At 39.3% G+C, this 25726-nt stretch overlaps 1 protein-coding gene and 1 pseudogene across 1 annotated transcript in view; one reads left to right on the top strand and one right to left on the bottom strand.

Annotated features, from left to right (window-relative positions):
• Gab3 (growth factor receptor bound protein 2-associated protein 3) overlaps nt 1-25726 on the top strand; it is a 96361-nt gene that overhangs the window by 55172 nt on the left and 15463 nt on the right. The window contains exons 3-6 of the mRNA NM_181584.4: nt 3529-3745; nt 4478-4956; nt 24363-24418; nt 25203-25410. Of these exons, the coding sequence (NP_853615.1) occupies nt 3529-3745; nt 4478-4956; nt 24363-24418; nt 25203-25410 (960 nt within the window). The remainder of the gene's footprint in view (nt 1-3528; nt 3746-4477; nt 4957-24362; nt 24419-25202; nt 25411-25726) is intronic.
• Nucleotides 18126-19145, bottom strand: Gm15367 (predicted gene 15367; annotated as a pseudogene).

Genomic DNA, 25726 nt, shown 5'->3' with positions numbered 1-25726 from the left:
ATATAACTATGTACACACACACACACACACACACACACACACACACACACACACAGAGAGAGAGAGAGAGAGAGAGAGAGAGACTAAAAATCTTTTTAAAAACATGCTACTTCCTTATTTCTGAAATTTGCCATTTCATATTTTTAGACCACGGTTGATTTCAGGTAAACAAAATCACAGAAAGGGAAAGTACAATAAGAGGGAACAGCTGTACAGTATTTGCTTCTGTCTCTGACAGCTACAGACCAGTGAACATTGTATCTTCCCTATGAATTTGTCTTATCCCATATTGGCTCTGTGGTAGATGTGCTATTGTCATCTCTATGTTATATACAGGGGACACGTGAAGAAAACAGATGTTTAGTAGAACCCAGACATGACTTCAGGAAGTTCAGGGTCACTTTGACTTAGGAACCCAGCATTGAAAACTGTGGTCAGGATGTAATATCTGAGAGAAGGTTTTTTTTTTTTAAAAATGACACACATACAAAGAAAAAAATAAAAGCAAGCTTTTTATGATCTGGAGTTCCCATTAGTTCTTAATCCTCATTAATTTTTGATCCCTGTTCTTAGACTTTGGTCAGATTAGTTTTCCTGAGAAACAGAGAGTTACTTGGCCATCAAAACACACTGTTATTTTCTTTCTCCTTATATATATAACAATTATCAACATCATTGTATTTATCTGTTCCTTATGTGACTCCTCTGGGATAGTGTAAACTCAAGTAAAGACAGGGTCTTTGTTTCAGCTACATCATCAGAGTTAGAAAGATTCCAGTCACATATATAGATGCACTAATAGAATTTCCACATAAAAATGAATATACACACAATTTATGCATATGCAATATGCTTTTTGATGCAGTGCCAAAAAAAACAAAAAAAAAAAAAACAAAAACAAAGGGGAACAGATTTATTTTGACTGATTGTTTCTGTCTATGATTGCTTGGCTCCTTTGTTTATAGGCCTATTGCTGTTAGCCTATTGTGAGGCACACGGTCATAGCTGCAAAAATATGTGCTCATCACAGTTGCTCACTTCATAGTAGCCAGAAGCAAGGAGAATGCATGCCTATACTTGTGGGCTTCTTTGTTCTCTTTTTCCTTCATCCAAGGTCCTAGTTCATTGGATGATGTACACACTTCTCTTCCCTTAATCATCTGTGAAAATTCCTATCCTCACAGAACTGTGCTTGAATAACTTTTAAGTCATTTTTCAGTTCAGCCAAGTTGATAAAATTAATCATCTTTGTCCATCTGATACCTTATTAAATTCCCTTAAATTATACTTAAACTCCAAATAGAGACAGCAACATGATTGTAATTCTACCTAACATGCTATAACTATCCTATACACAACTAAACATGCAAATTCTTTCCCCAAAGAATCAACAAATTCAGGGTTACTCAAAAATCCAAGTACAAAATCTTATCTGGAGACTAGAAGCAATCTCTTGTTTGTGAGACCCTATTAAAAAAATCAAACAATTTACATACTCCCAACATAAAATGGCACAGACTAAACATTCCAATTTCAAAATTCAGGGATGGAGGCATAAGAAAGAAGGGGTGGGACCCAAGAAAAGCCAAGACCCAGCAGGACAAGTTTTAAATCCTATAATTTCATGTCCTTTAGTTGGAGCATAGAGCACCATAATGTGAGCTCCTCAGGGTTTGGAGAGCCGTGTTCCTCCAACCTTGTTAGCTACTACAGCTCATATGGTTTACTCCCTAGGTTAGCTCCACTTGCTCCCAGTGCCTTTCTTTAGAAGACATTTTGTGGTCAGGCAATGGTGGAGCACACCTTTAATCCCAGCACTCAGGAAGCAGAGGCAGGTAAATCTCTGTGAGTTTGAGGCCAGCCTGGTCTACAAAGTGAGTTCCAGGACATCCAAAGGTAGACAAATAAATCCTATCTCAAAACAAAACAAAACAAAACAAAACAAAACAAAGCAAGTAAAGATGGTCCACATTCTTCACATTCTCCCTCCTATCTTGAGCTTCATTCACACAGCTTTATATAGTGCCCTCTCATGGACTCCTCTCAAATCATCTGATCCTAGCACACGTTGTCTGGTTGTTTCCTTTGCAATCTAGAAGGACAGCCCCAAGATTCCAAGACTCTTAGATTCAGTATCCTTGTAAAACCAGCATCTTGTGATAATGCTAGTGTCTACCACCAGTTCATGGTGGTAGCTAGTCCTTCTTGAAACATGACTGCAGCAACGTCCAAATATCTGTGTTACTAAACTTGGGTAGCTTTGTGTAAGCAAGGCATCCTATGATTAGGGTATCATGATATCACCCTCTTCTCAAAGGAGAGTCTTTCAAATGGGTTTATACTTTAACACTTTATTCTTGTAATGGCTAGGGTCATGCTGACTCTCCATGTATCATCAACACAGCTTTCCTAATTTTGGGCGCAAAGTGCTTCACATTATTAGTATTGTTGTCATTGGTACACATTTAGAGATTTGGCCCAGAGCCTTGATTTTAGTAGGCATGCACCCCATCACTGTGCTTCATACCCAGTCCATTTAACTTCTTTTTAAAAAGATTTATTTATTTATTTATTTATTTATTTATTTATTCATTTATTTTTTGCTGGAAGTTGAACTCAGGACCTCTGGAAGAGCAGTCAGGACCTCTTAACTGCTGAGCCATCTTTCCATTCCCATTTAACTTCTTTTTCATGGTACTAATCTTTTTAGAAATCATGACTTCTTTTTTGTTTGTTTTGTTTTTTGTTTTGTTTTTCAAGACAGAGTTTCTGTAACAGCCCTATCTGTTCTGGAACTTGATCTGTAGACCCAGGCAGGCCTTAAACTCATAGATCTGCCTGATTCTGCCTCCCAAGTGCTGGGATTAAAGGTATGTGTTGTTGCTGCCACCACCACCCAGAAATCATGACTTCAAAACTTTCTACCACCTCCAAATAATGCCACCAAATTATAAATTCCTTAGTAGATTAATCCATTCTTAGTGAGAGTTAACATGATCCACTCAATGATTCAATTCATTAGTCAGTGTCAAAGCCTTCCCCATATGATCCTTGGAGAGGGGGTACATCATATCCAAATCATAATATTTATATGCATGAATGCATATGTAAGTATATATAGACTTGTTATGCATAAATATGATGCCCACATATATGTATGTTTGTTGAGTAAATAAACAATACAAAGCTGCTGATGAGAACTGTTAAGCTATTGAACTGTAGTTTTTCAGCCAAGAATGCTTGGGGGGGGGTTGTTGTTATTGTTGTTTTGTGTGTGTGTGTGTGTGTGTGTGTGTGTGTGTGTGTGTGTATGTGTGTGTTGACTTTTAATTGATTCAACACTCCACCCTTGGAACATTGGTCTCCTTTTTCAGACACTGTTTATAGCTTAAGGAAGTGGTTACCTCCACTCATACAAACACCAGCTGTGATTCGCATCTCCTACTTGGGTTTTGGATGCTATTTGAAAAACTTTGAATGTTATAGCCATTCATTAAACACTTACCTGGGAAATGATTTTTCCTGCAGATTCCATGGAGAGTCTCTCTCACATGCCCTCCTCCTTCCAGCCATCTCCTGCCAGTTCACTTCATACTGTCCATGTTGCCAACTCTGCCTTACTAAAAGATGACCGAAACACTAATAGTGTAGTCACTGAGGAAACCAGACGTGAGTCAGAGTTTCTGTTCCTTCCTGATTATCTGATCCTGTCCAACTGTGAGACTGGAAGACTACACCATGCCAGGTATGCTTACTTTTGAGACTCAACTGGGCCTTCCAGCATGTTCTACTCTGTTCACAGAGCCGACATTCCCTTTTGCAAAGTCTTTGAGATGTGCTTGAAGCACATAGCCAAATACACCTGTTTAGCAAAAATAATTTCTAGTAGATGGGTCTAGTATTATCTCTTTCTTACTATTGCCAAGGACAAGGGCAGATGATTATCAATATCACTATTAAAGATGAAGTAGTATGCTAAATAAAATGAGTTATGGGTTTCAACATTGTGGCTTTCATTTCTTTCTTTTTTTAAAACAGTCTTTTTGTTTGTTTGTTTTAAGATTTATTTATTTTATGTATGTGAGTACACTGTAGCTGTCTTCAGACACACCAGAAGAGGGCATAAGATCCCATTACAGATGGTTGTGAGCCACCATATGGTTGCTGGGAATTGAACTCAGGACACCTGGAAGAGCAGAGCAGTCAGTGCTCTTAACCACTGAGCCATCCCTCCAGCCCATGGCTTTCATTTCTAACCTTGCAATTTTCATACTCATCTTGTGCTATATAGGATGAAAAAGACCTAGCAGACTTTTTGTCTGCACTAAGGAGTTGGTATAACTGTGGGTTGTAGAAAAAATAAGTCTCTACAAGTAGAACAAAAGGTGGCATATGACAACTTTTTAATAGGTACATGTGACTTTTATGTGTGGATGTCTACATAGCAATCAAATTTATTTGTTTTTTTTTCCTTCAGTCTTCCCACCAGATGTGATAGCTGGTCAAATTCAAACCACTCATTGGCACAGACTTCATTTGATGATGTTTTTCTTGATGGTCTACAGCCATTTATCTCTAATAATTTGGTCCATCCCTTGCACCATGGGAAAGTATCTCAGGATTTTCCTTCCATACGGCCCCAGGCTTCTTTAATCTGGAATAGAGAAATCAATGGCCCATCTAGGAACCTCATGTCTTCTTCACCATTGTTGGAATCTTCCTTAAACCCCACAGTTCATGTAGAAGAAAAGCAAGTTTCCTTACCCAGTGGGGTAAAAGAACTAAACATTATGTCTAACACTCCACCTCCTCGTCCCCCTAAGCCAAGTTATCTCTCTGAACAACGCCAAGATCAGCCCTTGTTGACTGGGCACAGCAGTAACAAGAAGCCAGGGTATACTATGGTACCAAGAAGAATCTCTCTCTCTGGGTTAGACCATGTGGGGTCCTGGAAAGGTAAGTGATGGGTGCTAAGGCAAAGAATTATGGGCAAAAACTATCCTTTACAACTCCTTATCACACATTGTGTCCACTAGTAACATTCTTTGTTGAAACCAGTCCAGTCTCCTAAAGAGGCTGACTGTATGGTGAGAGCACACAAAACTCTCCTGTTCCTAGGTACCTACATTTTCCTTTTGAGCCTAACCACCAGGAAAGATTCATAGATTGCTACAAATACTGTAAAGGCCTGGAGACCCTGTCTATTGTTAGTCCTTGCCCAGGTTGGAATCTGCTCATCAGAGACTGAGCTACTGACTTTTGTTTGGTGTCACCTGAGGGCCTACTTTAGCATGTATGTAGAAGGTCATATGGTTTTGCTTCAAATTGATCCCATTTTCTTCTCTGCCTTTCACCTGCATAATGATCCTGGAGATTATAGCTCATCCCATTTCTTATCAATTTTGTTAGTTTCATTGGGCATCTCAATTCACACATTCTTTTTAGATCCTGATTGGCTATATATAATTCTTACCTAGTCTCATTAATTTTGTCTACTGACATACTCTCCAATGTGAATGACTTGCAGTTTTGCATATAGTGCCATTGTCTACCACTCTTCCATTCCAGTTCTCTGACGCTTTCAAAGGCTGCTTGACAAGTATCCTCACTGACTTTTTTTTTACTTTATTTTTTTAATCAGGTATTTTTTCATTTACATTTCCAATGCTATCCCAAAACTCCCCCAGACCCTCTGCCCCCACTCCCCTACCCACCCACTCCCACTTCTTGGCCCTGGCATTCCCCCATACTGGGGCATATAAAGTTTACAAGACCAAGGGGCCTCTCTTTTCAATGATGGCCGACTAGGCCATCTTCTGATACATATGCAGCTAGAGACACGAGCTCAGGGGATACTGGTTAGTTCATATTGTTGTTCCACCTATAGGGTTGCAGACCCCTTTAGCTCCTTGGGTACTTTCTCTAGCTCCTCCATTGGGGGCCCTGTGTTCCATCAAATAGCCAACTGTGAGCATCCAATTCTGTGTTTACTAGGCCCCGGCATAGCCTCATATAGACAGCTATATCAGGGTCCTTTCAGCAAAATCTTGCTAGTGTATGCAATGGTGTCAGCATTTGGAGGCTGATTATGGGATGGATCCCCGGATATGGCAGTCTCTAGATGGTCCATCCTTTCATCTCAGCTCCAAACTTTGTCTCTGTAACTCCTTCCATGGGTGTTTTGTTCCCAATTCTAAGAAGGGGCAAAGTGTCCACACTTTGGTCTTCGTTCCTCTTGAGTTTCATGTGTTTTGCAAATTGTATCTTGTATCTTAGGTATTCTAAGTTTCTGGGCTAATATCCACTTATCAGTGAATACATATCATGTGAGTTCTTTTGTGATTGGGTTACCTCACTCAGGATGATGCCCTCCAGATCCATCCATTTGCCTAGGAATTTCATAAATTCATTCTTTTTAATAGCTGAGTAGTACTCCATTGTGTAAATGTACCACATTTTCTGTATCCCTTCCTCTGTTGAGGGGCATCTGGGTTCTTTCCAGCTTCTGGCTATTATAAATAAGGCTGCTATGAACATAGTGGAGCATGTGTCCTTCTTGCCAGTTGGAACATCTTCTGGATATATGCCCAGGAGAGGTATTACGGGATCCTCCGGTAGTACTATGTCCAATTTTCTGAGGATCTGCCAGACTGACTTCCAGAGTGGTTGTACAAGTTTGCAATCTCATCAGCAATGGAGGAGTGTTCCTCTTTTTCCACATCCTTGCCAGCATCTGCTGTCACCTGAATTTTTGATCTTAGCCATTCTGACTGCTGTGAGGTGAAATCTCAGGGTTGTTGCCTGAAACAGGGCCTGTCCCAGAAGCTGTTAGCTTCTGTAGTCCACACTCTCACCTGCACAGACTAGTCTCTGAGGGATCCGGGAACCAAGATGGCTCCCCCAGGTGCTCTGGCAAAGCCCTCCCAGGCGGGGCATCACTGAGTTTTTAGTAAACTCTTTATTAATTCTTAGTGCATTCATTTATTTTGCCAGGACCTCATCAGTCTAAACATCATATTATATTTGTTTATGCTACCCTGTGGATGTCAGACATACACAAAACCCCCTTATTCTCTCTCCCTGCCCCCTAAATACACTTACTTACTTACTAACAATATACTATTACTCATTAAGACCGTATATCAAAGGAGTTTAGTCAAAGTGTAAGGAAGGCAAATTGGTTTTCAAATCTCTCTGAGTAAGGAAATAGTAATTAAACATGACACATGCTTTTTTTCTCTATCCTGGGTTCTTTTTTTTCCATATGAATTTAAAATTGCTCTTTCCATGCCTTTGAAGAATTGTGTTGGAATTTCAATGGGGATATCATTGAATCTGTAGATTGCTTTTGGTAGGATGGCCATTTTTACTATGTTAGTCCTACAAATCCATGAGCATTTGAGATCTCTATTTTCTGAGGTCTTCTGTATTTTTTCCATCTACATAAACTTTATATAGAAACTATTTATATACACACACCAACTTTCTGTATTTTTCTTATTAATCTTTTATTTTTAACATACTTTTACAATAAACAGAAAAGATGATCATTAAAAGATACCGTACCTGTCAATTTTTAAAATGAGGTTCATGTTTTAAAGCATTACCACTGTATCCTGTAATTATATACTTTATATACAAGAAGTGTGTGCAAACTGCTTTCAAACTATAAAGTAATTCTGATATATAAGATACAAATGGTTGTCCTTAGGCATTAGTTACACTTGACTACTTGCAATGAATCACAACTTGTTACATCTTTAATTTGCATTTAATTTATATAAGAAAAAAGGCCATCACTTTATCATACCAACTTCTTTTGTAATTTATTTATTTATTTTTAATTAGGGCATTTTTATTAGATATTTTCTTCATTTACATTTCAAATGCTATCCCCAAAGCCCCCTATACCCTTCCCCTGCCCTGCTCCCCAACACACTCATTCCAGCTTCCTGGCCCTGGCATTCCCCTGTACTGGGGCATATGGTCTTCATTATACCAAGGGCCTCTCTTCCCATTGATGGCCAACTAGGTCATAATCTGTTACATATGCAACTAGAGACACAGCTCTGGGAGTACTGGTTAGTTCATATTGTTGTTCCCCCTATAGGGTTGCAGTCCACTTTAGCTCCTTGGGTACTTTCTCTAGCTCCTTCATTGGGGGCCCTTGTTCAATCCAATAGATGACTATGAGCATCCACTTTTGAATTTGCCAGGCATTGGCATAGCCTCACAAGAGAGAGCTTTGTCAGAGTCCTGTCAGCAAAATCTTTCTGGCAAATGCAATAGTGTTTGGGTTTGGTGGTTGTATATGGGATGGATTCCCAGGTGGGGAAGTCTCTAGATGGTCTTTCTTTCAGTGTCAGCTCCGAACTTGGTCTCTGTAACTCCTTCCATGGGTATTTAGTTCCCCATTCTAAGAATGACTGAACTATCCACACTTTGTCCTTCCTTGTTCTTGAGTTTCGTGTGTTTTGCAAATTGTATCTCAGATATTCTAAGTTTCTGGTATAATATCTGCTTATCAGTGAGTGCATATCATATGTGTTCTTTTATGATTGGGTTACCTCACTCAGGATGATATCCTCCAGATGCATCTATTTGCCTAAGAATTTCAGGAATTCATTGTTTTTAATTGCTGAATAGTACTCCATTGTGTAAATGTACCACATTTTCTGTATTCATTCCTCTGTCGAGGGACATCTGGGTTCTTTCCAGTTTCTGGCTGTTATAAATAAGGCTGCTATGAACATACTGGAGAATGTGTCCTTATTGCAAGTTGAAACATCTTCTGGGTATTTGTCCAGGAGAGGAATTGCTGGATCTTCTGGTGGTGTTTTTTTTCCAATTTTCTGAAGAACTGCCAGGCTGATTTCCAGAGTGCTTGTATTAGCTTGCAATCCCACCAACAATGGAAGAGTGTTTCTTTTTCTCCACATCCTCGCCAGCATCTGCTCTCACCTGAGTTTTTGATCTTAGACATTATGACTGGTGTGAGGTGGAATCTCAGGGTTGTTTTAATGTGCATTTCCTTGATAATTAAGGATGTTGAACACTTTTTCAGGTGCTTCTCAGCCATTCAGTATTCGTCAGGTGAGAATTCTTTGTTTAGCTCTGTACCACATTTTTAATAGAGTTATTTGATTTTCTGGAGTCCACCTTCTTGAGTTCTTTATATACATTGGATATTAGACCCCTATCTGATTTACGATCAGTAACGATAGTTTTCCAATCTGTTGGTGGCCTTTGTGTCTTATTGACAGTGTCTTTTGCCTTACAGAAGCTTTGCAATTTTTTGAGGCCCCATTTGTCAATTCTCGATCTTACAGCACAAGCCATTGCTGCTCTGTTCAGGAATTTCCCCCCTGTGGCCATATCTTCAAGGCTTTTCCCCACTTTCTCCTCGATAAGTTTCAGTGTCTCTGGTTTTATGTGGAGTTCCTTGATCCATTTAGACTTGAGATTTGTACAAGGAGATAGGAATGGATCGATTCGCATTCTTCTACATGATAACAACCAGTTGTGCCAGCACCATTTGTTGAAAATGCTGTCTTTCTTCCACTGGATGGTTTTAGCTCCCTTGTCGAAGATCAAGTGACCATAGGTGTGTGGGTTCATTTCTGGGTCTTCAATTCTATTCCATTGGTCTACTTGTCTGTCACTATACCAGTACCATGCTGTTTTTATCACAATTGCTCTGTAGTACAGCTTAAGGTCAGGCATGGTGATTCCACCAGAGGGTATTTTATCATTGGGAATATTTTTTGCTATCCTAGGTTTTTTGTTATTCCAGACGAATTTGCAAATTGCCCTTTCTAATTTGTTGACGAATTAGGTTGGAATTTTGATGAGGATTGCATTGAATCTGTAGATTGCTTTTGGCAAGATAGCCATTTTTACTATATTGATCCTGCCAATCCATGAGCATGGGAGATCTTTCCATCTTCTGAGATCTTCTTTGATTTCTTTCTTCAGAGACTTGAAGTTCTTATCATACAGATCTTTCACTTCATTAATTAGGGTCACACCGAGATATTTTATATTATTTGTGATTATTGTGAAGGGTGTTGTTTCTTAATTTCTTTCTCAGCATGTTTATCCTTTGTGTAGAGAAAGGCCACTGATTTCTTTTAATAATTTAAGTTAATTTTATATCCAGCTACTGCACTGAAGCTGTTAATCAGGTTTAGGAGTTCTCTGGTAGAATTTTTAGGATCACTTATATATACTATCATATCATCTGCAAATAGTGATATTTTGACTTCTTCCTTTCCAATTAGTATCCCCTTCACCTCCTTTTGTTGTCGAATTGCTCTGGCTAGGACTTTGACTACTATATTGAATAGGAAGGAAGAAGGTGGGCAGCCTTGTCTAGTCTCTGATTTTAGTGGGATTGCTTCCAGCTTCTCTCCATTTAGTTTGTTGTTGGCTACAGGTTTGCTGTATATTGCTTTTATTATGTTTAGGCATGGGCCTTGAATTCTTGATCTTTCTAAGACTTTTATTATTAATAAGTGTTGGATTTTGTCAAATGCTCTCATATCATCTAACAAGATGATCATGTGGTTTTTGTCTTTGAGTTTGTTTATATAGTGGATTACATTGATGGATTTCTGTATATTAAACCATCCCTGCATCCCTGAAATGAAGCCTACTTGGTCATGATGGATCATTGTTTTGATGTGTTCTTGGATTCGGTTAGCGAGAATTTTATTTCATATATTTGTATCAATATTCATAAGGGAAATTGGTCTGAAGTACTCTATCTTTGTTGGGTCTTTGTGTGGTTTAGGTATCAGAGTAATTGTGGCTTCATAGAATGAATTGGGTAGAATACCTTCTGTTTCTATTTTGTGGAATAGTTTGAGGAGTATTGGAATTAGGTCTTCTTTGAAAATCTGATAGAACTCTGCACTAAACCCATCTGGTCCTGGGCTTTTTTTGGTTGGTAGATTATTAATGACTGCTTCTATTTCTTTAGGGGATATGGGACTGTTTAGGTCATTAATCAGTTCCTCATTTAACTTTGGTACCTGGTATCTGTCTAGAAATTTGTCCATTTCATCCAGATTTTCCGGTTTTGTTGAGTATAGCGTTTTGTAGTAGGATCTGATGATATTTTGGATTTCCTCAGCTTCTGTTGTTATGTCTCTCTTTTCATTTCTGATTTTGTTAATTAGGATAGTGTCCCTGTGCTCTCTAGTGAGTCTGGCTACGGGTTTATCTATCTTGTTGATTTTCTCAAAGAAGCAGCTCCTGGTTCGGTTGATTCTTTGAATAGTTTTTCTTGTGTCCACTTGGTTGATTTCAGCCCTGAGTTTGATCACTTCCTGCTGTCTACTCCACTTGGGTGAAATTGCTTCCTTTTGTTCTAGAGCTTTTAGGTGTACTGTCAAGCTGCTAGTGTATGCTCTTTCAGTTTCTTTTTGGAGTCACTCAGAGCTATGAGTTTTCCTCTTAACATTGCTTTCATTGTGTCCTACAAGTTTGTGTATGTTGTAGCTTCATTTTCGTTAAAATCTAAAAAGTCTTTCTTTATTTCTTCCTTGACCAAGGTATCATTGAGTAGAGTATTATTTAGTTTACACGTGAATGTTGGCTTTCTTATGTTATTATTGAAGATAAGCTTAGTCCATGGTGATCTGATAAGATGCATGGGATAATTTCAATATTTTTGTATCTGTGGAGGCCTGTTTTGTGACCAATTTAATGGCCAGTTTTGGAGGAGGTACCATGAAGTGCTGAGAAGAAAGCATATCCTTTTGTTTTCGGATAAAATGTTCTGTAGATATCTGTTAAATCCATTTGTTTCATAACTTCTGTTAGTTTCATTGTGTCTCTATTTAGTTTCTGTTTCCAGGATCTGTCCATTGATGACAGTATGGTGTTGAAGTCTCCTGCTATTATTGTGTGAGGTCCAATATGTGCTTTGAGCTTTACTATAGTTTCTTTAATGAATATGGATGCCCTTGCATTTGGAGCATAGATATTCAGAATTGAGAATACATCTTGGAAGATTTTACCTTTGCTGAGTATGAAGTGCCCCTCCTTGTCTTTTTTGATAACTTTGGGTTGGAAGTCGATTTTATTCAATATTAGAATGGTTTCTCCAGCTCATTTCTTTGGACCATTTGCTTGGACAATTGTTTTCCAGCCTTTTACTGTGAGGTAGTGTCTGTCTTTTTCCCTGAGGTGGGTTTCCTGTAAGCAACAAGAAGTTGGGTCCTTTTATGTAGTCAGTCTGTTATTCTATGTCTTTTTATTGGGGAATTGAGTCCATTGATATTAAGAGATATTAAGGAAAAGTGATTGTTGCTTCCTGTTATTTTTGTTCTTAGAGTTGGGATTCTGTTCTTGTGGCTGTCTTCTTTTAGGTTTCTTAAAGGATTACTTTCTTGCTTTTTCTAGGGCATAATTTCCATCCTTGTGTTGGTGTCTTCCCTTTATTATTCTTTGAAGGGCTGGATTCATGGAAAGATATTTTGTGAATTTGGTTTTATCATGGAATACTTTGGTTTCTCTATCTATGGTAATTGAGAGTTTTGTTGGGTACAGTAGCCTATTCTGGCATTTGTGTTCTCTTAGGGTCTATATAACATCTGTCCAGGATCTTCTGGCTTTCATAGTCTCTGGTGAAAAGTCTGGTGTAATTCTAATAGGTCTGCCTTTATATGTTACTTGACCTTTTTCCCTTACTGCTTTTTAAAAATTTTTAATATTTTTTATTACGCATTTTCCTCAATTACATTTCCAATGTTATCCCAAAAGTCCGCCATACCCTCCCCCCACTTCCCTACCCACCCATTCCCATTTTTTTTGGCCCTGGCGTTCCCCTGTACTGGGGCATATAAAGTTTGTGTGTCCAATGGGCCTCTCTTTCCAGTGATGGCCGACTAGGCCATCTTTTGATACATATGCAGCTAGTCAAGAGCTCCAGGGTACTGGTTAGTTCATAATGTTGTTCTACCTATAGCGTTGCAGATCCCTTTAGCTCCTTGGGTACTTTCTCTAGCTCCTCCATTGGGAGCCCTGTGATCCATCCAATAGCTGACTGTGAGCATCCACTTCTGTGTTTGCTAGGCCCCGGCACAGTCTCACAAGAGACAGCTATATCTGGGTCCTTTCAGCAAAATCTTGCTAGTGTATGCAATGGTGTCAGTGTTTGGAAGCTGATTATGGGATGGATCCCCGGGTATGGCAGTCTCTAGATGGTCCATCCTTTCGTCACAGCTCCAAACTTTGTCTCTGTAAACTCCTTCCATGGGTGTTTTGTTCCCATTTCTAAGAAGGGACAAAATGTCCACCACACTTTGGTCTTCATTCTTCTTGAGTTTCATGCGTTTAGCAAATTGTATCTTATATCTTGGGCATCCTAAGTTTTGGGCTAATATCCACTTATCAGTGAGTACATATTGTGTGACTTCCTTTGTGATTGTGTTACCTCACTCAGGATGATGCCTTCCAGGTCAATCCATTTGCCTAGAAATTTCATAAATTCATTTTTTTAAATAGCTGAGTAGTACTCCATTGTGTAAATGTACCACATTTTCTGTATCCATTCCTCTGTTGAGGGGCATCTGGGTTCTTTCCAGCTTCTGGCTATTATAAATAAGGCTGCTATGAACATAGTGGAGCATGTGTCCTTCTTACCAGTTGGGGCATCTTCTGGATATATGCCCAGGAGAGGTATTGCTGGATCCTCCGGTAGTACTATGTCCAATTTTCTAAGGAACCGCCAGACTGATTTCCAGAGTGGTTGTACAAGCTTGCAATCCCACCAACAATGGAGGAGTGTTTCTCTTTCTCCACATCCTCGCCAGCATCTGCTGTCACCTGAATTTTTGATCTTAGCCATTCTGACTGGTGTTAGGTGGAATCTCAGGGTTGTTTTGATTTGCATTTCCCTGATGATTAAGGATGTTGAATATTTTTTTTCAGGTGCTTTTCTGCCATTCCTCAGGTGAGAATTCTTTCTTCAGTTCTGAGCCTCATTTTTTAATGGGGTTATTTGATTTTCTGGAGGCCACCTCCTTGAGTTCTTTATATATATTGGATATTAGTCCCCTATCTGATTTAGGATAGGTAAAGATCCTTTCCCAATTTGTTGGTCGTCCTTTTGTCTTATTGACGGTGTCTTTTGCCTTGCAGAAGCTTTGCAGTTTCATGAGGTCCCATTTGTCAATTCTCGATCTTACAGCGCAAGCCATTGCTGTTCTATTCAGGAATTTTTCCCCTGTGCCCATATCTTCAAAGCTTTTCCCTACTTTCTCCTCTATAAGTTTCAGTGTCTCTGGTTTTATGTGAAGTTCCTTGATCCACTTAGATTTGACCTTAGTACAAGGAGATAGGAATGGATCGATTCGCATTCTTCTACATGATAACAACCAGTTGTGCCAGCACCATTTGTTGAAAATGCTTTGTTGAAATTTCTTCCACTGGATGGTTTTAGCTCCCTTGTCGAAGATCAAATGACCATAGATGTGTGGGTTCATTTCTGAGTCTTCAATTCTATTCCATTGGTCTACTTGTCTGTCACTATACCAGTACCATGCAGTTTTTTATCACAATTGCTCTGTAGTAAAGCTTTAGGTCAGGCATGGTGATTCTACCAGAGGTTCTTTTATCCTTGAGAAGAGTTTTTGATATCCTAGGTTTTTTGTTATTCCAGATGTCCCTTACTGCTTTTAATATTTTTTCTTTATTTAGTGCATTTGTTGTTCTGATTATTATGTGTCAGGAGTAATTTCTTTTCTATTCCAGTCTATTCTATTCTGTAGGTTTCTTGTATGTTCAGGGGCATCTCTTTCTTTAGGTTAGGGAAGCTTTCTTCGATAATTTTGTTGAAGACATTTACTGGCCCTTTTAGTTTAAAATCTCCATTCTCATCTATACCTATTATCTGTAGGTTTGGTCTTCTGATTGTGTCCTGGATTTCCTGGATGTTTTGAGTTAGGATCTTTTTACATTTTGTATTTTCTTTGATTGTTGTGTCCATGTTTTATATGGAATCTTCTGCACCTGAGACTTTTTTTTTCCATCTCTTGAATTCTGTTGCTGATACTCGTATCTATGGTTCCTGATTTCTTTCTAAGGGATTCTATCTCCAGAGTTGTCTCACTTTGGGTTTTCTTGTTTCTACTTCCATTTTTAGATCTTGGATGGTTTTGTTCAATTCCACCAACTGTTTGGTTGTGTTTTCCTGTAATTCTTTAAGGGATTTTTGTGTTTCCTCTTTAAAGTCTTCTACTTGTTTAGCAGTGTTTTCTTGTAATTCCTTGAGGGATTTTTGTTCTTCCTCTTTAAGGGCTTCTACCTGTTTAGCAGTGTTCTCCTGTATTTCTTTAAGTGAGTTATTAATGCCCTTCTTAAAATCCTCTAACAACATCATGAAATATGATTTTAAATCTGAATCTTGCTTTTCAGGTGTGTTGGGGTATCCAGTACTTGCTGTGGTGCGCATACTGGGTTTTGATGATGCCCAGTGGTCTTGGTTTCTGTTAGTAAGATTCTTTCATTTGCCTTTCACCATCTGGAAATCTCTGGTGTTAGATGTTCTAGCTGTCTCTGTCTGGAGCTTGTTTTTCCTGTGATTCTTGAGCCTCTGACAGCACTCCTGGGAGACCAACTCTCTCCTGTGTCCCAGTGGTCAGAACACTCTCTGCAGGCAAGCTCTCCTCTTGCAGGGAAGGTGCACAGAAGTCTGGAGCTCAGATCCACCTCTTGATTCCTGGGGTCAGAGCCCTCCCTGGAGGTCAACTCTCCTCTGGCAGGGAAGGTGCCCAGGGGTCTGGGTGTCAGCTCCGTCTCCTGGCTGAGGATGAAGGCCTGAAGGACCCAGTCCAAGAAGCTCTGTTGCTTCTGCCGCCCATGTGCTCTCCTTCCTAGAGTGGTCTCAATGATCCCAAGATTCTGGGTGTACTAGGGCCTGCCTTTGTCCTTTGATCCTGTTGCTGCTAGCACAAGACCCTCTGGATTTTTGGAACAGATGTTGCATTCTGCTCACCAGTGATCTCAAGATCCTGGGTGTGCTAGGGTGCCTGCAGCATGGAGAGTCCTCTGGGGACCTTGGGACCCTCTGCTGAGATCATGCCCTCTTTTGTAATTTAAAACAAAAAACTCCACAGGTCTAAAGTTTTCTATAATAATTCAGTTATTTCCTTTTTTCCCTCTTTCTTCAAAAAATGTAGAAGATAGATTGAGTTTGTTTGTTTGTTTTAATCATAAGCAAAAGCCAGTAGATCATTTTAGGCAGATCAACCAAGTTGTGATACACAATTTTAAAATAAAGTTACAGTTTTAAGAAACTTGTTTGTAAAGTCTGGGACAAGCAAATTATGTTCTCATAATTTTTTTTTCAAAGAACAACCTTATGTCCTCGAGATGGATTCTTTCCCTCTTACTGAAAATATTCAATACCTAATGCTACTGCTCCCAACATCATACAAATCAAGGACAAAGTAAAATGTTTTACTATCCAAAGCTGGCCATGGTGGTACATGCCTGTGGTCCCGGAAACTGAAAAATAGAGACAGGAAAATCTGGTATTCAAGGTCATCTTTAGCTACATAGAGAACTGGAGGCTGGCATGAGCTACCAAGGCTCTGTCTCAAAAGAACAAGAAGAAAAGGATTTGCTATAAAGTTTTTAAATTAAATCTTCAAAGCAAAAAAATATGTTACTGAGCACAAGTTTGGGAAAGTACATAAGATTATTTTTCAAATACAGTCTTCTAGGATCTAAATTAATCTTTCATTTGTTCTAATGGCTAGAAGGAACTTAAGTTTCCATTAGTTAGGCATTCCTTAATAATGTGGACATAGAGACCTGCCGACTGAAAGTACTTCTGATACCTTGTGAAGTATACCCCAAAGGAAAACAGAGGCACTAAGAGGTTAAGAATCCAGACTGTTGTTTACCACTTGCACACACACAAAAAAGGATTTCATGCTTTTGTTACCTTAGTAAAAACAATATAAATAAGTTTTCATTTTATTGCAAAGCACCCTATGAAGCAGAGAGTAGATATCCTCATTAAAAGAAAAATGGTTACAAAAGATTAATTGTGTATGGTTGAATTAAAATCTGATTAACCATCTCTAGAATTGGAATACACTTTTGCACCTACAATAGGTCTGTTCTTCATAATTTCCATCATCAAGTTAAGTCTGTTCAGTAAATCATTTGTAAACAGTAAGCACAGTACAAGGACAATGATTTTCTGAGTTCCTCTGAGCAAGCCAGGTAAATCAAGCCACTAAATAAAGTCCAGTCTTATGTACAGACCACAAAGCACGTAGAGGACTTTTCCATCAGTTTTCTGCTATGTAGCTGAACATTCAGTGACCGACACAAAATTGATTTAACCTCATTTAAAAGCCACTCTTGCTTCTGCATTCTTTTTTGTGTTTAATTTAGAAAAGTAAAAAGTATAAATTTTTTCTCATAATTGTAGCTATGCCTTAGAAATGCAGCTTATCATTCTTATGGAAGAAAATCAGGTGAACATTACTGAACAATAATTAATAACTTAAAGTCCTTCAAGCTCAAAAGAGTATAAGTCGATGGACGCTACTTAAAATCCAGTTGAGATTGATTTTTCAAGTATCACCAATATTAGTCTTTAAAATGTTACCATTTGTGTAGTGCAAAGAATATTTGTGCATATAAACCAAACAACTGGACAAAAAAAAGCGTAATCATCACAGATTTTCTTTTGAATTCCACTTCATTTCCAATCCATCTCTTAGGTCGTCCAGTCCCAGCAGTTTTCTTGAGTAAAAGGCCATTTCTTCAATTTAGTTTTTATTATTAGATATTTTCTTTATTTACATTTCAAATGCTATCTCAAAAGTTCCCTATTACCCCCCCCCCTGCTCCCCTACCCACTCACTTCCACTTCTTGGCCCTGGCATTCCCCTGTACTGGGGCATATAAAGTTTTCTAGACCAAGGGGCCTCTTTTCCCAATGATGGTCGACTAGGCCGTCCTCTGCTACATATGCAGCTAGAGATATGAGCTCTGGGGGTACTGGTTAGTTCATATTGTTGTTCCACCTACAGGGTTGCAGATCCCTTCAGCTCCTTGGGTACTTTCTCTAGCTTCTCCATTGGGGGCCCTGTGATCCATCTCCTTCTTTGATAATACAAATGCACCAACCAGTGAACAATAAAAGGCCATATAATAGCAGAAGCTAATGCACCAGGGAACATCTCAAAGGGCCACCAAGATTGTCTCTGTGAGGAGGGCTGATTACTTGTCTGCAAAGATAATTTTGCCTGCAAAGCAATTAGTGTCTCTAGTTTATGAAGTCTCTGAAGGACATTCTGCATGTCATCCTGCATTGTAATGAGCACAAGAGTGATATGCTCATTGAGGCTGCTTCTGGACCCTCATCCTGAGCCCCAGCGTTCTCCATTACCTCCACTTCCTACTTGCTGACCCTTGGTTCCTTCACTCAAATGTGGCATTCTATGCCCTACTCTCCCTCTCCTGACACTGGAGAAGTCCTTGCTCTTTCCACCTCTTTTCTCATGGTGCGGCACTCCACTGCTACTTCTGTCATCTTCTCCTTCTTATTACATTTTACCTTGTCCTTTGACTGCTACCATCCACATTTCCCCAATGGTGCCATTTCCAGGAGATTGTTGAGCATCTTCACAAAACCCAGAACTTTCCAAGTGCTGAGTAGGATCACCACCTAAGTAATACTCTTGTCCAAATTGCTCCATAGAAGCACAGTATACTTCACTATCGGAATCACTTGTCAAATGATGTATTCCTGAAACATCTTCACTGGGATCTTCATTTGTATCTTGGTGAACATAGACAACAGTGTTTCCTGTCTGCTGCAAGCTATGATCTCCAGGCTTTTCATCTTCACTGCTCTGGTACTCCGGGAAGAATCAGTATGAATATTACTCTGTATATCTTGAGCAAAGCTACCTTTATAGACGTTGGTAACAATGATTTCCAAATTCTTATCTGTTGATTATTTCATCATTTTCTTATCATCACTGCCACTCTATTCTGCTCCTTTTAACTCTTCTTGGGCCTCTTCTTCCTTAGACTCAGCACCACTATCATTGCTCTCCGCTTTACCACTAACAGCTTTGGAATTTGAAGAGGTCAGAACATTACCAAGATCTTTCTCTCTGGAACTCAGTTGAGTCACCGAGTGAAGGAAAACACTGCACAAACTTAGTTCAAAAAGAATGGTAATTCAATTACTGGGCACATCAACTAAAATTCTAATCTTGTAAGCCAATTAAATCTAAATCCTACAGTGGCAAATCTACCAGGATTCCCCATCTAACCAGCAGAAACTAGTAGGTACATCTTTTCTTCTCATATCCCTGTCCAAAAGCCAGATTTTTGTATTTTTAAATGGTTTATTTTCATTTTATGTGCGTTGATATATGCATGTTTGAGTGAAGGTGTCAGATCTAGAGTTATAGGCAATACTGAGCTGCCATGTGGATGCTGGGAATTGAACCCATGTTCTCTGTAGGAGCATCCACTGCTTTTAACTGCTGAGACAGCTCTCAAGCCTCCAGCTTTCTGTAGTTTAACTAGAATTATACTGTATTTGTACATGAACTTGGAAATGGACATCTTGACAGTATTGATTTTTTTGTAAATCTTTAATTTTAGTGAAAATGGCATATTCTTCATGTATTTAATTAAAAATATTTATTTTTTGTATTTTTAAAAGATTTATTTATCTATTACATGTAAGTACACTGTAGCTATCTTCAGACACTCCAGAAGAGGGCATCGGATCCCATTACAGATGGTTGTGAGCCACCATGTGGTTGCTGGGATTTGAACTCCGGACCTTCGGAAGAGCAGTCAGTGCTCTTATCTGCTGAGCCATCTTGCCAGCCCTATTTTGTGCATTTTTAATATATGTGTATATCTATGTATGGGTATGTGTACAAGTAAGTGCCTGTGGAGTCCAGAAGAGGTCATCAGATTCATGGAGCTGTATCATACACAGGTAGTTTTTAACTACACAACTTGGTGCTGGGAATCAAACTCTGAACAAGAAGCATGTTCTCTTAACCACTGAGCCACATTTCCAGGGCCCATTTGTATATGATGTATGTATGTGTGAATGTGGAGGCTAGAATTCAGTTTTGCCAGACACTATTGCATACGCCAGCAAGATTTTGCTGAAAGGACCCTGATATAGCTGTCTCCCGTGAGGCTCTGCCAGTGCCTGGCAAATACAGAAGTGGATGCTCACAGTCATCCATTGGATGGAGCACAGGGTCTACAATGAAGGAGCTAGAGAAAGTACCCAAGGAGCTGAAGGGGTTTGCAGCCACATAGGAGGAACAATAATATGAACTAACCAGTAACCCCAGAGCTCCCTGGGACTAAACCACCAATCAAAGAAAACACATGGTGGGACTCATGTCTCTAGCTGCATATGTAGCAGAGGATGGCCTAGTCGGTCATCAATGGGAGGAGAGGCCCTTGGTCTTGTGAATGTTCTATGCCCCAGTATAGGGGAATGCCAGGGCCAGGAAGTGGGAGTGGGTGGGTTGGTGAGCATGGGGAGGGTAGAGGGGACAGAGGATTTTCGGAGAGGAAACTAGGAAAGGGGATAACATTTGAAATGTAAATAAAGAAAATATCTAATAAAAACATTTAAAAAAAACCCAACTACTTTATATCCTTAAGGATAGCAAAAAGAAAAAAGAAAGCCTACATTAAGTGCCCTTGAAATGGGCTGGGGAGATAGTTCAGTGGAGCAGTGAGGATCTCAGTTTGATTCCCCAGAAACTATGTAAAGCCAAGCTTAGTAACATGTATCTGTAATCCCAGTGATCCATCAGCAAGATGCCAGGTGGATGTAAGCAAAGGAGACCCATCTCAAAGAAAGGTGAAGGGCTTGAGCCTGAGGTGTCCTCTGACTTCCACATGCACTGTGTGCCATATGTGTCCACACTCACACACTTGAACACACACATATCTATACCATATATACAATAACAGTAACAATGTCCAACATCAGTAGTTACTAGGTGTGATGGTTTGTATATACTTGGCCTAGGGAGCACCATTATTAGGAGGTCTGACCTTGTTGGAGTGGGTGCGTCACTGTGGAAATCAGCTTAAGACCCTTGTCCTAGCTGCCTGGAAGTTAGTATTCTGCTAACAGCATTGAGATGAAGATGCAGAACTCTCAGCTTCCCCTGTACCATGCCTGCCTGAATGCTGCCATGTTCCCACCTTGATTATAATGTACTGAACCTCTGAACCTATAAGCCAGCCCCAATTAAATGTTGTCCTTTATAAGAAAAAAAAGTCAGTTTTGAATGTTTTCTTCTGTTTTCTACCATATTTTTAAAACAGGGTCTCTCACTGAATCTGAAGTTCATCAGTAAGCTAGACTATCTGGCCAGTGAGTTCCAGGGATTCTCCTGTCTATATTTCCATTACTGGAGTTACAAATGTGGGTTGCTGTAACAGCTTTTATGTGGATGCTGGGCATCCAAATTCAAATTCTAATGCTTGCAAAATAAGCACTTTACCAACTGACAATTTATTTCTATACCCTCTTCATTTATTTAGTTAGTTGATTTATTTCACCAGAAATGTTCAATTTTGTACATATATTGTTAGGTCTATACCTAAGTAATGTATTTCATTTAAGGGGGTACTAGTATAAATTAAATTGCATTTTTTACTTTAAATTCCACTTGTTCATTGCTACTGTATAGGAAATGGGTAGGCTTGTATTAACTTTATTTCTTAAAACCATGCAAAGATAATCCATTATTTCAGGAAAAAAAGGTTGACTTTTTTTTTTTGAGACAGGGTTTCTCTGTGTAGCCCTGGCTGTCCTGGAACTCACTCTGTAGACCAGGCTGGCCTCAAACTCAGAAATCCGCCTGCCTCTGCCTCCCAAGCTCTGGGATTAAAGGCGTGCGCCACCACACCCGGCAATTTGTTGACTTTTTAAAAGATTTCTTTGTAATAATGTCATCTTTGGATTTTTGTTTTTGTGAGATAAATTCTTAAGTTGCCCAGACTAACCTCAAACTTACTATGTACCCTATATTAGTCTTGGCTCTCCTGCCTAAGCCTCCTGACTGCTGAAATTACAGACATGTACCACCATGACTAATGAGAAAGACAAGTTTAATTTCCTCCTTCCCATTCTGTATATTCTTCCATTTCTTGTTCATATTGTATTTATTATTACTTATAGCACAATGTTAAAAACAGTGCAGACAGGGAAAAACCTTGAATTTTTCATGATTTTTAGGAGGAATGTTTTGAATTTCTTACCATTAAGTATGGTGTTAGCCATAGATTTCTTTGTAGATATTCCATTCCTTCTCTCCACCCCTCTCTCCTTCCTCCTTCTCTCCCTCCTTCCTCCTACCTGCCCACCCCCTACGTCACTATCTTCCTTCCTTAGTACTGGAGACTGAACTGATGGACTTGATCTAGCTACATTGCCTGCCCTGTAGCTTTCTTTATCAAGTTATGGAAGTTCCTCTTCACTTTATCAAATCGAGGACGTTCCTCTCTCTTTTTTTTTTATTACATATTTTCTTCAATTACATTTCCAATGCTATCCCAAAAGTCCCCCCCCCACTCCCCTACCGACCCATTCCCATTTTTTGGCCCTGGCATTCCCCTGTACTGGGGCATATAAAGTTTGCAAGTCCAATGGGCCTCTCTTTCCAGTGATGGCCGACTAGGCCATCTTTTGATACATATGCAGCTAGAGTCAAGAGCTCCGGGGTACTGGTTAGTTCATATTGTTGTTCCACCTATAGGGTTGCAGATCTCTTTAGCTCCTTGGATACTTTCACTAACTCCTCCATTGGGGGCCCTGTGATCCATCCAATAGTTGACTGTGAGCATCCACTTCTGTGTTTGCTAGGCCCCAGCCTAGTCTCACAAGGGACAGCTATATCACCGTGAGGACATTCCTCTTTATTCTTAGTTTACTGAGAGTTTTTTTAAAGAGAGAGACAGACAGAGACAGAGAAACAGAGAGAGACAGAGAGACAGAGACAGAGTGAGTGTTTGGTTATGTGCACATGAGTGCTGGTGCCTGTAGAGGTCAGAGGTATTGGATCTCTTTGGAACTGGAGTTACAGGGACTTGTGAGCTGCCTGATGTGGGTATTGGGGACTGAATTCAGGTGCCTTACAAGAGCAAAACATGCTCTTAACCACTTCACTACATTTCCAGAAGCCACCCCGCCTTTAAATCATGAATGGGTATTAGACTTTGTTAAATGTTTTTCCTGCATCTGTAGATATGATCATGTAATTTTGTTAGCCATTTTTGAGTATCACAAAAAAGTTTATTTTGCAAAAAGTGTCATATGAAAATGCACACAACCCAATTTTACACAAGAGTTAAATAGGCTTTTGGGAGAGAGACATGAACTTCTCTGCTGAATACCCATTGTTTAGACTCTTTCCTAGGATTCTAACATGGTGATGCTGGTTCCTCATATCACTAGTGTTATTCTGCTGCCCACTAGTTGTCATTATTTACAACATTTATAAGGAGATCAAAGCCCCACAATATTCCTAGGACTTAATGTGGAATATGTTAATTGATTTTCAAATGTTGAACCAAGACTTCCATAACTATACTTGATCATGTTATCTAATTACTTTAAAGCATCATCAAATCAAACTTATTAATATTTTTAAAACATTTGCATTTATATTCATTAAATATATTGGTCTATAGCTTCCTTAAAATATCCATGGCTTTGTATTAGTGTAATTCTAGCCTTATTGACTGAGTTAAGTATTCAATATGCCTTATGGACATTTCTTCTTTCAGTTTAACAACTATTCTATATTTTGTCTCATTTTTCACATCTATATAACAAGTTCCCAATTCTAGATTAGTTCAAATACTCTGTCTTCTCATACCTGTACCTGATTATTGTTGCAGGAAGACCACAGTCAATGACTCATGGTAGTAGAACTCAAGTGGGCCCGTAATGCTGCCCACAGTGATGCTAAACTTGTTTTTTCACTCACCTCAACCACTTTCTCCTGAGACTCACGGATCTATCTCCACAATCTCCAAGCTCAAAAGATTCTACTTGCTGTATCTCCTTATCATTTATGAAGAGAATCAAAACCATCAGACAACTTTAATTTCTTTAGAATCTGAACTGATTTTTCCATCTCTTGGGGAATGAGTTCTGACTTCCAGCTACATTTAATAGCAAGCTTTTTGTATGTAAATTATGCATAATCCTTCTCTGTTTCTCTGGAGCTATAGGCACAGGCCCTGGGAGGATAGGGGCTTGGACTTTAGTTTCAGTGGATATTGTGGATATACTCACCACTCAAGCCTCTATCTTTCAGGTGATGTACAAAGCCAATCCTTAAGACACAGAGATAAGCGGCTCAGTTTAAATCTGGTATGTTTGGCTCTTACATTCATTTAAGTTTCCATTTGACCAGAAATAACCTGACCTATATGTGATGTTTCCTTTAAGTCTTCTAAGATTCAGTACTCTGATTCTGAGAACTCTTCCAGTAAACCCCTAAAGATTTGAATTGACTTGGGAATTATTGGATTTGATATTTCATAAGGACCTTTCAAAGCCAATGAATTAGACTTTTGTTTACTTGGGGTAACTGTTAAAGCACCATATTATACTTGAAGCATGTATTGTTACTTTCTCATTGCTGTGACAAAATATCTGACAGAAGCCACAAAGGAACGGGTTTATTTTACCTAATGGCTTAAAAGAGAGGGCATGGCAGAGTTCATGGAAATGTGGGTTGCAGCTGGCACTCACCTGGATTTTTTTTCTCCTTTTTATTCAGTTCAGGATTCCAATCAGGAGTTTGGTACCACCTACATTCAGTGTGGGACATTCCTTCTCAGTTAAACCTCTCTAGAAATGCCCTCAAAGATATGTTTCCAGTGAACTTGATAATCAGAATTAACTACCACAAAGAAATTCATTAATTTAAAACCTTTAGTGTCATAATTTCAAATCTCAGAGATATAACACCTATCTTCATATGACTTCAGAGGCAGAACTTTAACTAGATGCTTGTCCAGTTTTCCCAAAGAAATTCAGAGTTCCTTTGGGGTAATTTAGAACTGAAGCTGTATTACAGCTGTATTACCTACTAGTATCAGTTTGCATTTATGGTATATAGTTCCCAACCTATACTTGTTCTGTCTTGCAGCCATGTAAGTTTTCACCGATATATCCCACAGCTTCACCCAGTGCTGAAGACAGCTATGTGCCCATGAGCCCTAAAGGCACTGCTTCTGAACTTAGACCCCATTGCAGCCAGGATGACTACATTCCAATGAGCTCAAGCATGCTGCCTGAGTTACCTGCAGACTTGGAGCCACCCCCAGTGAACAGAAATCTCAAGCCCCAGAGAAAATGTAAGACATTTGATTGACTGCTATGTTGGGTAGAGGGGCAAGCTACTTCCTTATAATGATTAGAAAGAAGTAGATGGGGAAGAATTAAGAGATTGGGGTATTTTTTTAAAGATGTGTTTATTTTATGTATATGAGTACACTGTCTCTGTCTTCAGACACACCAGAAGAGGGCATCAGAACCCATTACAGATGGTTGTGAGCCACCATGTGGTTGCTGGGGATTGAACTCAGGACCTCTGGAAGAGCAGTCAGTGCTTTTAACCATTGAGTCATCTCTCTAGCTTTGGGGTATTTTTTTTTATTCCAAGATTGTTAT

The sequence above is a fragment of the Mus musculus genome, chromosome X (genome assembly GCF_000001635.26).
Source record: "Mus musculus strain C57BL/6J chromosome X, GRCm38.p6 C57BL/6J".
NCBI lineage: Eukaryota > Metazoa > Chordata > Mammalia > Rodentia > Muridae > Mus > Mus musculus.
The sequence above is the reverse complement of the archived record's forward strand: the minus strand, read 5'-3'. Positions and strand labels throughout refer to the sequence as shown.